The 15,934-nt window shown below is 38.0% G+C and overlaps 3 protein-coding genes across 3 annotated transcripts; 1 reads left to right on the forward strand and 2 right to left on the reverse strand.

Annotated features, from left to right (window-relative positions):
• Positions 1-485: 485 nt before the first annotated feature.
• On the reverse strand, positions 486-4,049 carry LOC131000379 (uncharacterized). The gene is made up of 8 exons (XM_057926252.1): positions 3,572-4,049; positions 3,425-3,492; positions 2,764-2,830; positions 2,501-2,655; positions 2,311-2,381; positions 1,622-1,690; positions 1,131-1,231; positions 486-1,002 (listed from the first exon to the last, which is right to left on the reverse strand). The coding sequence occupies exons 1-8, from the start codon at positions 3,836-3,838 to the stop codon at positions 703-705; spliced, it is 1,098 nt and encodes a 365-aa protein (XP_057782235.1). The 5' UTR covers positions 3,839-4,049; the 3' UTR covers positions 486-702.
• Positions 4,050-4,958: 909 nt separating this feature from the next.
• Positions 4,959-7,799, reverse strand: LOC130997985 (receptor-like protein kinase ANXUR2). The gene has a single exon (XM_057923423.1). It carries the CDS (start codon positions 7,524-7,526, stop codon positions 4,959-4,961), a length of 2,568 nt encoding a protein of 855 aa, XP_057779406.1. The 5' UTR covers positions 7,527-7,799.
• Positions 7,800-10,339: 2,540 nt separating this feature from the next.
• LOC131000380 (pentatricopeptide repeat-containing protein GUN1, chloroplastic) lies at positions 10,340-14,579 on the forward strand. The gene is made up of 4 exons (XM_057926253.1): positions 10,340-12,475; positions 12,741-12,957; positions 13,649-13,833; positions 14,146-14,579. The coding sequence occupies exons 1-4, from the start codon at positions 10,602-10,604 to the stop codon at positions 14,423-14,425; spliced, it is 2,556 nt and encodes an 851-aa protein (XP_057782236.1). The 5' UTR covers positions 10,340-10,601; the 3' UTR covers positions 14,426-14,579.
• The last annotated feature ends 1,355 nt before the right edge of the window (positions 14,580-15,934 follow it).

Raw genomic sequence — 15,934 nt, forward strand, 5'->3', positions numbered from 1 at the left:
TGTCTCGAATGTACTAGTACTTAGTAACAAAATATTTATTGATCCTCTTTTTTTTCACAAAAAAAAAAAAAACAAGTAGCAAAAACTTAAAATATTTTCAAAAATATATAGGAAATCTTGATTTAATTGTACCGTCCACATTAAAAAATTATCACAGTATTATATATTTCAACAATATTTTAATTATGCTTTTCTCATTAATAGGGTGTTCTGAATAGCTCGATTTAAAAGATAAAGAAAATTCAAATTCAAGAATAATAAATTCATACGATAGCTAACTCCGATTAATAAAAAAACAACAAGTAGTCCACCACAGTTATTGAGCAAATTCCGATTTCCAAAATTTCTTCATTAGTGAAGAAATGATGTTAAATTGGTCTTCAAGAAAAATGCAGCATCACTATTCATGCATTATGAGCAAACATATTATTCACAATATTCAGCTACACTGAAAAATATAAAAATAAAAAATTCGTGGAAAGCTCTTTCAAAGAAATTGTAACTACACAAAATATTATTACAAAGTACAAAGTTGCCAAACATGAATTTCGATCAAGAGAAGCTGAATTTATGCAGGGGGAAAAAAAACTAAAAATTATGTATAAAAAATCATCCCTAATTTAAAAGAATGTCTAACACTAGTGAAATGAATGTGTGTGTGAAGAAAAAACCTAAAAGAGTGTCCATGATTTGAAGCTTAACCTAAAGATTCTCCATGGGGATGAAGTTTGCTGTTCTGGTGGTTGTGGAAAGCCGATGCCCTACGATGATGGAGAGGCAGAGGGCCACAACGGAGAAGACGAGAGAGAAGGTCGTGGCAAAGTCCCACGAGCTGCTCTGAGCCGTGCTGGTGAGCTCAGAACTGCCTGCTGGAACAAAATCAAGAAGAATCCAATCACAGCTAGTCGAGTAATGAGCAGATCCGTGCCATGGCTTGCCTTCCTCCGGGTACCAGAATGCAGCCGATACTTTGCTTGATCTACCAATGGTGAATTGAGCATCCTGCTTAAGCCATTCAATGTTACATCTTATGCTTGGTTAAAATGTAAGCACGTTCCTCTTTTCTATATTTTGATTAGGAACATGACAAAGGCTGCAAGGCATTGAATCGTCTCTCAGTTTCAGTGTACCTGCTGAAGATGATCCTTAGTTCTCAGAGGTCTTGAAAATTCAAAATAGTATGTTCCCTTTTCGCCTCCTGATGCATATGGGCTGTCCTCCCTTATAAAGCCTGCTTGCATAGAAGGTTCATAAGAAAACATCACGAATTCTAAGAATGAAAACTTCCTGTGATCACCATTAAGCATGGACATGTTAACAAGAGCATTGCTCTACAGTGATTTTTGCTTTGAAAAATATAAAGAAAAGTTTCCGATATCTATGCCAAAAGGAGATGGGATTGAATAAACCTCATAAATTGTTGAAATTCAGACAGAAATTAATGAACTTGGCTTCACATCAAAATGCTAAAACAAACACTCACAAATCCATGTATGCATATGTGCAATTTTATATATTGTGCACTTGCTGAAATAGCAATTAATGCAATTGCGGAAAATAGAATAACATACTGCATAACAAAAACCCAAAAACAGAATAAAAACTTATCCGGTTAGCTTACCTGAATGGTCGGTCAAGCTACTGTGCCACCATGATCCTTGCCAGTCATTCTGTGCACTGGTGTCATTTTCTAATAGAAATGGAATTAACACTCACGTAATGAGAAATGAGAATAAATTGCATAGATATTAGATCACTTCATTTATGGATTGCCATAATAGTTTCTAGATATGCCACCCTGTTCTGAGAAAGCAATTTGGATTTTGTGAAGTTGTTTCTTATTTACTGAAAACAAAAAAAAAATGAAAATAACCAAGTCATGTCATAGAGACGGGTAAACTGCTACCTAAGAACTAGTATATTCTACACCCGACCTACATGGACAAAACAAAAAGAAGCAAATGGAAAATCGAAGTTCAGACCAAATATTATGAACAATGCATATTCTTTCGTTAACTCAAGGGATCTCTTATCCAAGTTTTTTGTCCTAGAGATGGTATTACTCGCTCGATACATCTTTCATACGTTACTCCCTTGATAATGCAATAAGAAAAATGTATAAGAAAAAGGAACAACAAGTTTCAGAGCTAATTAGGACGAGCAGGAGACTGTTTAAGACAAACCATGTTTAGAGGTGATGTGCATCATTGTCATTGGACGCAGTCTGAATATTAATGAGTTGCACTCTTGATTTTAGGTGCAGCTAAGTAAATGCAAATTCCATAACTGTGGAAAAGCAAGTACAAATACCTGAGGGGCCAAGGCCATCAAGATATCTACAATGCGGGTTCCAACCATAAAGATCAACCAAATGACCGAACCTGTTAGTAGAGACGAAAACATAAACAAAAATTTCAAAGTATATTAATACAAAGCTCAAATATGCTTAAAGATATATAGTATATAAATATATATTTGAATAGCATAAAACATACATTACCTGTCACCTCCATATCCTTGTCTGTTGTCGACTGGATTTCTGCCATAGAGTCTTCCAGGAATAGCATTTCCAAGCGAGAAGTGCATAATATCAACTTCATGCCCTCGGCAAGTCTTGTTTGTACAAGTATTTGGTCCTTCCCCGCAGCCACCCATCTTACAGTACAGAGAGTTCTCAGTTCAGAAGACGGAATATTATTGAAAAACAAAAAATAGGTTAGCCAAACAAGAACCCAAGTTGTCGAAAAATCAAAGTAGACTTACTCTATGGTAAGTTGCATTTTCACCTATTTGAAACATTAGAGCAACAGATGCGCAAATATTATCATCTCTGCATGAGACAAGAAAGAGAAAGATGGAGTTGAAATCAGCTTCTACCACAAAATATAAGGTCTCAAGGGAAATAGAATTAGATTCCTAAGCAAAAACCCATACTACCTTAAAAACAAACAGATCAATTCCTACAAAGTATTAACCCTGTCATGAAAGTGGAGATCATAATCTTAGGTGACTTTTCCAGTTTAAGGCTACCGCGATTAAGACCCTCACTCTGAATTGCAAGTGCTCGTTCGAAACACAAATTCATTTTTTTCTCACAACTAAAATGGCATCATAACTACCATATACATGCATCAACACAATTATTAGGGCCAAAAGAAATACTATTAAAGATCAATTAATGAAACCTGTGAACTGTATCTGCAAACTCATGTTACAAACACAAGTAGAAACATCTAACAAAACACTGAAAACCATCATGCGATGGAACAACAAAAGCCACATAAAAGTGAACTATTCTTCGCCACTAAATCAACTCAAAACCCTCCCAAACCCCCCCAAAATTGATCAAATTCTCACACACAACTGCGCCAAAAAAATAAACTAAATACATAAATAAAATCCACTAAAATTCTAAAAATCGTACCCTTGAGTATAAGCATAATTTCCATCAACTTGCAACATAAAATACGCTTCGTTCCCGTCATGCACAGCCTAAGAAAGATAAAAACATCGCAAATCAATATATCTAATACCAAAATATATATATGTATATTCGGAGCTGAGTTGAGACCTTGAGAGTCAATTTCCCAGCATTGTATTCTTTGTCAGCATCCGGGTCCAGAGCGGGCAATAGGGCGAAATCTGACCCGGAGATGCCGCTCCAATCGTCTACCTTTCCGTCGACGGTGATGACGCCGGGGCGGAATTCGGAGCGGATTCGGATCGCAGGGTCCGACTCGCAGTGCCACGGCCCGGACTCCTCGTGCGAGCTGATCCGGGCCGGGACGAACAAGAGTGCTGCGATGAGAAGCCCGAAAGCTTGAGCCCGAAGAAGCATCGCGGCGTTGAAGGAAGAAAATTCAATAGGGAAATGGCGTTGGACTTGTGCTCACTGAGATTCATTCAGCAACTGCTAGGCGGCTTCTAGTTCTTGCTTGTTAAGCCGTGTTTGGTTGAATTTTCCAATACGACCACGATTTCGTTACTCAAAGCTTATTAATTTTAATTGTAAAAATCCGACGATATTCTTTCATTCGAGCCAGTTAGCTGCTGATAAGTTGATTTTTTTTTTTCCTTTTAAATAAATAAAATCACTCATATTTCGTTTGTTATGACTCCTATTTTTTTCTAAATTTTTTGGAAATCGATTTTCGGTTCAATCTTCGGTTAATTCATACAATTTTACTGAATAAGTGTGTGTACATACATTATATACGTGTATGAATTTTATGTGTGATTGGTGTCACGAAATCTGGATTTTTCTAATTCACTTACAATTTTATGGCGTCAGACGAGTTTTGAAAAACAAAGGTAATTTTCAAAATTTGAATAATTGTGAATTTCATATGATTTTAACAAAATAACAGAGTATGGTGCAAACAAATTTTTAAAAAATAACAGAGTATGGTTTTAAGGCGTTAGATGAGTTTTGTAAAAACAAAAATAGAGAAGTTATACTGTAAATTTGAATAATCATGGATTTTTCATATGATTTTAGCAAAATAAAAGAGTTTGGTTTAAGTGAGGCTACATGTAGTTTAACGTTTGCTGATTTTTTTATTTATTTTTATTTTTAATATGGGGTTGAATATTATATTGCTTGAGCCATTATTTTTGCCAGAGAATTCAGACAGGGCAATGATTTTAGTACTATTATTTATGAATTATTGCGATTAAATCTGTTATTGTTAAATGGTGACCTCTATTTTTATTTCAATCGTATGATTGCGGTATACTTTAACTTTTTCATAATTAACACCAAAAGAATACTTTGCAAAAAATCAATAAATTTCAAAATTATACGTGGCTTCAGACCCATATTGAAATGATTTAATTGGCTTGATGAATCCATAAATAATAAGCAGTGCCTTATTTATATTCCAATGTATTAGAAATGTTGAAATAGCAGGAAACGCTATTTGCAAACCAGGATTCAAGCTTTGAATTCTATATTTAACTCAACGGCCTTCTTGGTTTACATAGAGTGAAAAAGTATGATCATTTTCCTCATAACCTGTAGTCTCATTTTTCTCTCCATCATTTTCTCGATCATATTCAACACTCCTTCCTTCTTCTGGGCCCTCCATAGCTCCGCTGCTCTCATATGTCTCTTGCAACTGGAGCACCATTTCTAAGCTCCATAGGACGTCGCCCATGGAGGGGCGATGTCCGCCGTGATCGGCCAAACATTTTGCCGCCATCTCGACGAATTTGGCTAGGGAATCAGGGCTGACGGTTCCTTTCAGTGCGGGATCAATGATATTTTCCACGGTTCCATTTCTTACATTTCGGGCCGCCCAATCAGCTAGGCTGACTTGGTCTTGTGGCAAGTTCGGGCTCAAGGCGGGCCTTGCGCACAAGACTTCGAATAATACTACTCCGAACGAGTACACGTCAGACTTGTCGGTCAATTGTTGCCTGCTAAAGTATTCAGGGTCCAAATAGCCGAAGCTGCCTTTGACCGCGGTGCTGACGTGGCCTTTATCCATCGTGGGGCCTGTTTTCGAGAGCCCGAAATCGGACACCTTGGCGACCCATTTGTCGTCAAGGAGGATATTCGTGGTCTTGACGTCTCGATGGATGATGGTGTACTTTGCCCCCGTGTGGAGATAATGAAGCCCGCGGGCCGACCCGATGCAAATTTGGAGCCTCTGCTTCCACGACAGGGTTGTTTCATTGCCCTTGTAGAGATGCTCTCTCAATGTTCCACGCCCCATGTAATCATAAACTAAGATCATTTCTCCATTATCCTCACAGAACCCAATCAATGAGACTAAATGTCTATGTCTTAGCCTCGACAGCATCTCGATTTCAGTTACAAACTCATTCACTCCTTGCCCTGAAGACGGGTTCGATCTCTTGATCGCCACCTTGGTTCCGCCGTCAATCACACCTTTATATACCTTCCCGAAACCACCAACTCCGATAACGTTGGACTCGTCGAAGTTGTCGGTAGCACTCGTGACCTCAACTAAGCTGAAGTGGCGGCAGTTGCTGGCAGCGTCTGTTGATATGGCCACCAGGGTTTGATTTTTACCTGCGGTAGAGGATTTGGTCGTGTTAGTGTTGGAGTTCCAAGAAATCGGCAACCAACTAGTCCTCGAATCCCCGCCGGCAGTCGCCTTCCTCTTCCTACGGTAGACAACGCAAATGACGGCGGTCGCGACACCAACCGCCGCGGCCCCGCCCGCGCCAAAAGTAATGATGATTGTGGAATCATTCTCTTCAAAATCCTTGAGCCCCATCCTGTGGCCTTCCAAATACTTCCTCATCAAATCCGAGATCATCGGATTAGGGCCGGCGAGAGTGGATTCAACGTTGTCACTCATCTTGAATATTTCCAATCCATTTAAAAGAACATCCATAAATTCAGGCCTCGTTTGATTTGTCGGAACCAGGGAAACCCACATGTGAGTATCGTCGTTGCCTGTCACATTCTCTGTGATCACAACATAATCCTTCCTAACCGGCGTGGCGATAGCATTAGTCCAACCAAATAAGTCCACCTCATGAGCCGCAGTCATATTGTTTATCATCACGTCGAAAACTCTTTGATTCACCTTCACCATCTCCGAATCACACCAATGCAATCTAACAAGATACATAAAACCAGGATCGATCTCGAATATCCACGTCAGATTCGAGACTTTGTTCACGTCCGCGTAGGCCCCCATGGATCTATAAGTCCGGTACACGTCCAACGGTGCCGTATACGGTGGCATCTTCTTGTAACCGACTCTGGTGTCGGCTTGCAAGGCCACACCGTGGCCGGCACCGTAGATGTAGACACTATCATCGTACCACGTCCGCATCAGTCCGTCGGAGTCATTCATCGGAGAGATGAATTGGCCGCCGACGTTCAGCCTGTACGACATCTCCATGCTTGAAGCGGTGACGGGAACCGTCGTGAACGTTCGGGCGTCGATGTAGGAGCCGACCAGCAGCGGTTCGTTGTCGAAGATCTCCGGCGCGGCGATCACCTCGACGCCGTTGATGAAGGCGAATGAGTTGTCAGCCGGCCGGAAAGTGACGTTGAGAGACGCGGATCGCGGCGGCGTGAGGTAGTATTCCTTCACCAGATAGGATTGCGACAGGGCTTCTGCTGTTATATACGCGCTGAAATTGTTGAGCAAGAGCATCGATCCGGCCACGACGGAGAAGTACGATTTCGAAACGTCGACGTTTGGGTAGGGTGAAGGGTAGAAATGGAGGCGGAGGAGCGTGCGGGAGCTCGAGTTTTGGAGGGGAAATTGGTAGGTCGATTCCGATTGGAAAATCCGGGCGGACATGTAGGGCACATAGGACGGTAGAGAAGGGTCTTGCAACCCGGCTTTAGCGGCGGTGGATTTGTCGTCGCCGGCGACCAGGTACTTGCCGTCGGGCTCCCATTTGCGGCCGTCGGCATCCGTGCCCCCGGTGTTGGGCCCGCATGTCAGGAGCAGCGGGCTGCCGGAGATATGGAATGGATTTAGGAATATACAGACCGTTGAGAAAATTAGGAGAAGATTGCGAAGCTTGAATCTCATTTCATCGGTAAAAGGGATAGGAAAATGAATAATGAAAGAAATAAAATTGGCATGCAGGAATTCAACAGACCTTTCTTCATGTAAAGCCTGGAGAGTTTCTTATGCTACTTCTTTCTTCAATCATTTTTTTTTTTTAATTTACTTTGTTTTCATGGTGAGATACCAAGTGCAAGACACCCACGAATTTTGGGGGGAAGAATAAAAAATCTAAATAGGAAGAAAGATGATGACTGTTAACTTTTATTCTTACTATTTTTTTTTTTTTTTCTTGAAAATTTTCTCACATTTTTTTCAAATTATTTTAGTTTTTGCTTATCCTAATGTTGCTTCCGTAAATTAGGTGCGACAAGGTCGGGGAACCGTATGAAGAAGAATGAAAATCGCATGCACCTTGATGTGGACTAATTAACTAGTAGTATATCTTTTTATTTACCTCAAAAAATAACTTTTTCTTTTTCTCATATTTTGTTTTTCGGGCAACTTATATGATTGAAATCTAGTGAGAATTTTATTTCTATGATAAATAAGAATAACAATTAAATCAATAGTTATATATATATATATATATATATATATAGGGAGAGGTTAAAAAAGAACCATTAAATAAAAAAAGAACGAAGAACCATTTTCAGCCATTCGATCATCAAGATCTACGGTGAATGCATCATCTTGTTGGATGAATGCAGATCCTAGGTTCAAATCCCGAAGGGGACAATTTTTTTTTATTTTTTTGAGTGCATTAATTTTAACAACGAATGCATTAATTTTTACAGTGGATGCATTAGATTTGATGGTTTTCACGTTCTCACAAATAATGTAGTTCTCTCTAGTAACACACCCTATACACACACACACACACACATATATATATATATGGTTGGATTAACATAAAAATCCCCTAAGATGAAAACTAAGAACCAATATGGACCCTTTATAACGTCTAAATAAAGGACCAAGATCCATCTTTCATTTTTCACACAATTCCATTTCGTATAAATATACGAACTTTCAACATTTTCTAATTTTTTTCATGCACTTATTTTTTTGAATTCTAATACACCAACTTTTCATTTATCTGATTTTTTTACCATAAAAAAAATTGAAGGATAAATCAAAATTGATATGGCAAATAAAACTGATGTGACAATCAAAACGACATCGTTTTGATTTATTAATTTCTTTTAAAAAAGTAAAATAAAAAATTAAAATTCCACATCAAATCCTTTCTCTATCCTATTCTGATAGTTTGGATTATTACTAGGAATCCTTAAATTATTATTTTAGAATAATAATTACTAGACTAAGTCATGTATAATTAAATTTTGATTATCATTTATTTGAGAGTTTTCCTTAGCTAAAGTCTTACCTCCATCTTTATTCACGCTCGGTCGTGAAAGATTGTCACTAAAAACAAGAAAATAATATTAAAGAAAAAGATAAAACATTGAATAGTTGATAACCGGTTATGGATTAAGTTGGCAGACGACCTCTGCCACAACCCCCAACCTTGCAATTTTATGTATTTATATGACACATGTCCTATTTTTATTCATTGTGCATATTTTATTTTGATTAATTTTTTTGGTTGATATGGGTTATTGATAAAGTGTAAAAATTGTTAATTTATATGTTATGTATGTGAAAAAAAGAGAAATAATTTTTTATTAAAAGATTGGGTTGATATGGGTTGTTGATAAAGATAGTCTTATATTCTCGAATTAAAGGTCAAGCGCAAGAGTAAGAGTCAGTCAATGAGTCACTAAACTATAGCAAAACTTTGCTGTCAGGTGAGCTTACTTTCTTATATAATAAATGAATTAAATGTTATGTTTGAGCAAATTATTTCATTTCAAAAGCATTTGAATTAAAAATATTTCAAGTAACGTCTTGCCATAAATGTTTTAATTTTAGTGTATGATATCTATTTGCATTGGCTTTGCCAATTTTATAATCGAATTCGGATCATGAATAGATAGCTATCCTGCCAGGATTAGTGTACACAGTGATCGTGAGTCATCAAGCAGGTTGGCCGATCAAGTGTCCATGAGATGTGATCACTTCTCCGGCACACAGCTTCGAATATGATAGATTACAAACGAACTTAGTCTGCGCAGACGAATGTTTAAGAATCACAAATGAATTTAGTAAGCTTGAGATTTTTTATCGGAAAACTCCCTTGCTATACTGATTATAAATATTTGTTGATTAAAAATGAAAATATTTGTTTCTTATCATGTGCCCCCGTCCCACGAATCTTGATGCATTTCTAGATATAGTAATAATTAGCTAAAAAATAAGAGTTCTTAATTATACTTAATTATCATTTTTCTACTTTATTAATTACACACTTTTACTTTATCAATTTCTATTTTATTATCTGCACACTTAAAATACTAATCTATAATTTCTTAATTTTTGTATCGAAAACAAATGCATCAAGATTCGTGGGACGATGAAAATACTTTAAAATGATAAATGAAGACTTTGGAGTCACCCTGAGAAAAGTTTCCATTTATTGTAAAAATTGAGGTCCATTTTTTAAACCTACTAATGAAGACTTTGGAGTCACCATGAGAAAACTTTATACTCATCGTTCATTAAAAAAAAAAAAAAAACAATATTCATGTTTATCCGACGGGATATGAATATATCTACTTGGATTTTATTATACACGACTAAAAAAGGGAAAAGATAAATCTTTAAATGGAAAGAAAGTATGACTCGGCAGGCGTGAAGTTCACGAACTAGTAGAGCGACTGGCATTCCACCACCTACGCTCCATAATTTTAGGCCAAAATCTAAACAATATACAAAATATTTTGGTGAAAATAACAATGTCTGAATGCATGAGCAACTGAATCTTCGCCCTTCACTGTTCCAGGTTCACATAAAAAAATGGAAAAAAATCTTAAAAAAAAATAAATGGATGAAAAGAAGTAGGATACAAAAAGTAAAAAGCAGTGATCTCACGAGTGTAATCTTTTTAGCTGACTCTCTTTCTCTGTAGAATCTTTGATCACTCTCTCTCTAAACAGTCAAAAAAGAGGCCAAAAAAACCCAATCTTTTTATCTTCAATGGCCTCCTCAACTCCGCCAGCACACTGTACACTCACCACCACCAAACCCTACCAGAACCACCACCTCCAGCATGCCCACAACCGCCATCGCCACAACCCCACCTCCTCCCACCACCACCAGAGCTGGCGGCCCCCTCAGGTTTCTCTAAACAGCCAGGCCTCTCACGCCGCCGCCTGTCCGGGTCCTCCGCCGCCCGCCGTCGCGAGGCCCAGCTTTCCATGTCTCTCCGATTTCTCCGGCCGCCGCTCCACCAGGTGCGTGTCAAAGATGCATTTCGGCCGCCCTAGGTCAACCACCACCCGCCACTCCGCCGCCGCGGAGGAGGCCCTCCAGCTGGCCCTCAGCCGCGGCGGCGAGGTGAGTAATATTGATAATATTCTAGTTGATTTCCAACCGAAGCTACGCGCCTCCGATGATTATACATTTTTGTTGAGGGAATTGGGGAATAGAGGGGATTGGGTGAATGCAATGCGATGCTTTGACTTTGCGATTAGTCTTGAAAAAAGAAGAAATGAAAAGGGGAAACTAGCTAGCTCTATGATTAGCACTCTTGGTAGATTAGGCAAAGCTGATTTGGCCAAGAAAGTGTTTGATGTTGCTGTGAATGAGGGCTATGGCAACACCGTTTATGCCTATTCCGCTCTCATTAGCGCCTATGCGAAGAGTGGGTATTGCGATGAGGCGATAGGGGTGTTTAGGAGCATGAAAGACTCAGGCTTGAAGCCGAATTTAGTGACTTACAATGCCTTGATAGATGCTTGTGGAAAAGGGGGGGCTGATTACAAGAGGGCTTCGGAGATATTCAATGATATGCTAGAAAACGGGGTTATCCCGGATAGGATTACCTACAATTCGCTTCTTGCAGTTTGTAGTGGTGCGGGGCTGTGGGAGGTCGCGAGGAGTTTGTTTGATGAGATGGTGCATAGACGGATTGATCAAGATATTTACACATATAATACATTATTGGATGCGGCGTGCAGTGGGGGGCACATTGATGTGGCTTTTGAGATAATGGCGAAAATGGCTGCAAAGAGTATATTCCCTAATGAGGTCACATATAGCACTATGATCCGTGGATGTGCCAAGGCGGGGAAAATGGACCGGGCGCTGAATTTGTTCAATGAGATGAAGTTTGCTGGTATTAAGCTGGACCGGGTGTCTTACAACACGTTGTTGGCTATTTATGCGAGTCTTGGCAGATTTGACGAGGCTTTTGCTGTTGGGAAGGAGATGGAGAGCATAGGGATTAAGAAGGATGTTGTCACGTACAATGCCCTGTTGGATGGATTTGGGAAGCAGGGGATGTATGATAAGGTTAAGGAGCTGTTTGCAGAGATGAAATGTGAGAATCTGTATCCTAACTTGCTAACATACTCGGCTTTGATAAGTGTTTATTGTAAAGGGGGTTTGTACAAAGAGGCAACAGAGGCTTACACAGAATTCAAACGACAAGGCCTCAAGGCGGATGTTGTTTTCTACAGCAAACTGATTGATGCCTTGTGCAAGAAGGGGCTGGTGGAATCGTCTGCATTGTTGCTTGATGAGATGATGAGGGATGGGATCCAACCTAATGTTGTCACCTACAATTCGATCATTAATGCCTTTGGTCTGTCCGAAACTGTTGATTGTGTAGAAGCTCAGTTTGAATCCTCCAATTCGCTAACTTATACTGATGAGAAGATGGTTGTTAAGGAAGATGACCGAATCATTGAAGTTTTTAAGCAATTGGCTTGTGGTAAATCGGGAAACCGGAAGCATGATCAGAGGGCAAGAAAGGACTTTCGGTGTGTTTTAGGTGTTTTTCGCAAGATGCATGAGATGGAAATAAAGCCAAATGTTGTTACTTTCTCAGCAATCCTTAATGCTTGCAGGTATGCACACTGCAGATATCTTTCCGTTATCTGCTATATCGTGCATTATTTGCTTCTGGTAATGCTTATTGAGTTATTCGTGAGACGTTATTCTTTTGTTTTTCACTTTAGTAGCTGTTTTGAGCAATTTGAAGTTATCTATAGGGCTTAATGTTTTTCTGATTAAGGGGGAAGCTAGAAATCATTAATCATCTGGTTTAAGGCTTGATTTGGTCGATTGCATCCTTGGAAAATTTTGAAGTTGCAACATTGTTTGTGGTTGCAGCCGGTGTAACTCATTTGAGGAAGCTTCGTTGCTGCTGGAGGAACTGCGCCTTTTTGACAATCAAGTTTATGGAGTGGCTTATGGACTCCTAATGGGTCATAATGAGCACACTTGGTCGCAAGCTTTATCACTCTTTGATGAGGTGAAGCGGATGGATTCCTCAACGGCTTCTGCTTTTTACAATGCTTTGACCGACATGCTGTGGCACTTTGGCCAGGTAATGTACTTGTTGAGTGAAATGTTATTGATAGTTAATAACAACTGCATATTCTTCCAATCATCATTTTACATTAATTTCATGTCAGAAAATATCGAGGATAATGATTTTTCTAAATATTCGAGCACATTCTAGTGGAATCTATGCAAAAAATATGGTTTAGAGTTTCTCGTGATCCAGTCAACCAGTTGGCTACTTGTTGGCGGTGCTCATGTTAAATTGTGCTTGAGTTTTGGACATGCTTAGGTATGTGAGAACTATTAGCTACTGCCAATAAAAGTCGAAGAACTGAACGAGAAAAGCATCTAATCGTTATGCTCACCTTCATCGCTTCAATTTCAATGCCTTTTTTTCGATTTGCAAAGTTTATTTGGAATTAATGGTAGGATGAATATTAGTTTAGTGTCTTCCAATGGAAAGATGTGCAGATATCGAACTTATAGCACATAGTATCTCTTTATTTATCTTCTTGCTGTCATCCTAGTATTATGAGATAATGATTTATTTCTGAATCTTATTTTTTGAGTGGATATATTGATAAATCATTCTAATATTTGCAATAATTTCCTCACATTTGTTACATTTTTAGTAAAAAAATAGTCATATGAAATAGTTGAAAGAGTGTATGCTGATGAAGATTGCAGAAATAAACTCTGTTTTCAAATTTCATCTCGTATTTCCTCTTTTCCAGAAACGTGGCGCTCAGCTCGTCGTGCTTGAAGGGAAACGTCGAGAGGTTTGGGAGAACACCTGGACGCAGTCCTGCCTCGATCTGCATCTCATGTCGTCAGGCGCTGCACGAGCAATGGTCCATGCCTGGTTGCTCAACATACGCTCGACTGTGTTCGAAGGCCATGAGCTGCCCAAGCTGCTAAGGTTGTTATTTTTACTCTGTCTATGATTCATATAGATACTTTATAGGGCCAATTGCCTACTTACAATCTTTCACCGAGTTTGCAATTACAACATAACCTTTCAACTTTTGCAATTATAAACCCCCAACTATTTCGTCGAGTGGAATCTAACGTGTACAATGGTCTTTGGTGTTGTGTGCATTGGAACACGGCATTCTCGTGGATTTTATGTCGTACACGTCAGAAATAATGGGTGTCATTAGTTAAGCCTTGTTTACATTGGGTTACTTGGATAGCACTGCAACTGATGATGAATCTTGATGAAAATTGTCAGCATACTAACTGGATGGGGCAAGCACAGCAAGGTGGTGGGAGACGGGGCGCTCAAGCGCGCGATTGAGGCGCTGCTGGTGAGCATAGGGGCGCCGTTTGAGGTGGCCAAGTGCAACATCGGGAGGTTCATATCAACGGGGGCGGTGGTGGGGGCGTGGCTGAGGGAGTCCGGCACGCTCAAGGTGCTGGTCCTTCAAGACGACAGAACTCTCCCACGCAGCAGCTCTACTTCTACGAGGTTTGATCATCTTCTTCCTAGCTTGCAACCTTTGCCATTGTAGCAGTTTTTCATGTATGAATGAAAATTGTCCCACCATTTTAATTCGTCTGTATTTTGTGTAACATAAATCCCCCTCTCTTTCTCTCTTAATTTTGTAATATATATTCAACTTCATTCAAATAGTGGAGAGAGAAAGGTTGTGGCATTGTGTTTAATGTCTTGGTGCAAACTAATACATAGGATTTTTCGACCATGTTTGTTACAAGATTGCATGTGTAATTGCATCTCATGAAATCTTAAAATTAGGCTTAGAAAAATAAAAGTAAATCTAAGGTGACATTTTTCAGGATAAGATATCCATTTGCATGTAATCTTAAAATTAGGCTTAAAAAATAAAAATAAAAATCTAAGGTGTCATTTTTCAGGAAAAGATATCCATTTATTTTTGGGGTCCTGAATTTTAAATTTTTGTGTCCTAGTTTGGAGTCTGGACTTACACTTTTTATTTGCACTGTGTCTTGGAACTTAATTGCATGCATGTTATATTAAATATTCACACTTTTATTTTCAGATTTTTATTATAACGGGCAGAGAAAGAGTATGTTGTAATCAATATTATTTTATTTAATAAAAATAAAAAAAATATAAATGTAATATTAATATCTATTATATCTACTTTTTTAATTAGTAATTTGGTTTATTGTATAATTATAGTAAAACTTCTTTAAAATGATACTCAATAAATTAATAAATTTTTAATATTTTCTTTAAACTTGTGCTCTCTCTTGATAGGTAAATTGAGTATTATTAATGATAGATTGATAGGGTATAATCCTTGATTGATGAAATCATTGTTGATTAGCCAACTTGTGATGTAATATTTTTAAATATAATATTTAGTACACTTTATTGTAATTTGTCTTTCAATATTATTTTTAGATTAATAATTAGTTTACGAATTAACTTTATTTATAAAAAAATTACATAATCCAACCGTCCACAAAAATAAGTCATAATTTATCATTTTCGTCAGTTCACCAAAATATGTCCTAACTTCTTTTTATCATTCATAAATCCACCACTTTCTAATTTGTGAGACTCTTTCACTCACCAAAATAAATAACTAATTTTTCTTAAAACAAATTAGTGTCAACCTCTCTTAAGATCTATTTTTGTGAACGGAGGGAATATTATTTATACTATGCATTAAATATAGATATAATAATCAAATTATATTTTGTATAATTTTGTTTGACTTGGGGAAATTTTGTATAAATTTTTTAGTGAGTAGAATTTACGATGCGTCAGTGTCATTGACTACAAGGAAGAGGTTGAATATGCAGTAACTATTAATGCTCGAATTATATATGCTAAAATAAATATCTATAAAGCTTATTATTTCAAACTAAAAATTAAGTTAAAGTATGATTTTCTAAAAGAAAAAAGAAAAAGAAGAAGTAAAAACATACTATTGAATACGTATCAGTCTACTCTATAATTTATTGTTCCAAAAAAAAAAAAAATCAGCGACGGTTCCGAATTTCGGTTTTGTTGGGAATTAAGATAATTT

The sequence above is a fragment of the Salvia miltiorrhiza genome, chromosome 8 (genome assembly GCF_028751815.1).
Source record: "Salvia miltiorrhiza cultivar Shanhuang (shh) chromosome 8, IMPLAD_Smil_shh, whole genome shotgun sequence".
Lineage (NCBI taxonomy): Eukaryota > Viridiplantae > Streptophyta > Magnoliopsida > Lamiales > Lamiaceae > Salvia > Salvia miltiorrhiza.

Coding starts and splice junctions, on each gene's coding strand:
- LOC131000379 (XM_057926252.1), bottom strand. CDS start 3,838: ATGCTTCTTCGGGCTCAAGCTTTCGGGCTTCTCATCGCAGCACTCTTG. Junction 2,382..2,500: donor CAAGGATATGGAGGTGACAG/GTAATGTATGTT, acceptor CTCTACTAACAG/GTTCGGTCATTTGGTTGATC. Junction 1,003..1,130: donor CTAAGGATCATCTTCAGCAG/GTACACTGAAAC, acceptor TGGCTTAAGCAG/GATGCTCAATTCACCATTGG.
- LOC130997985 (XM_057923423.1), bottom strand. CDS start 7,526: ATGAGATTCAAGCTTCGCAATCTTCTCCTAATTTTCTCAACGGTCTGT.
- LOC131000380 (XM_057926253.1), top strand. CDS start 10,602: ATGGCCTCCTCAACTCCGCCAGCACACTGTACACTCACCACCACCAAA. Junction 12,476..12,740: donor GCAATCCTTAATGCTTGCAG/GTATGCACACTG, acceptor TTGTGGTTGCAG/CCGGTGTAACTCATTTGAGG. Junction 13,834..14,145: donor GAGCTGCCCAAGCTGCTAAG/GTTGTTATTTTT, acceptor GAAAATTGTCAG/CATACTAACTGGATGGGGCA.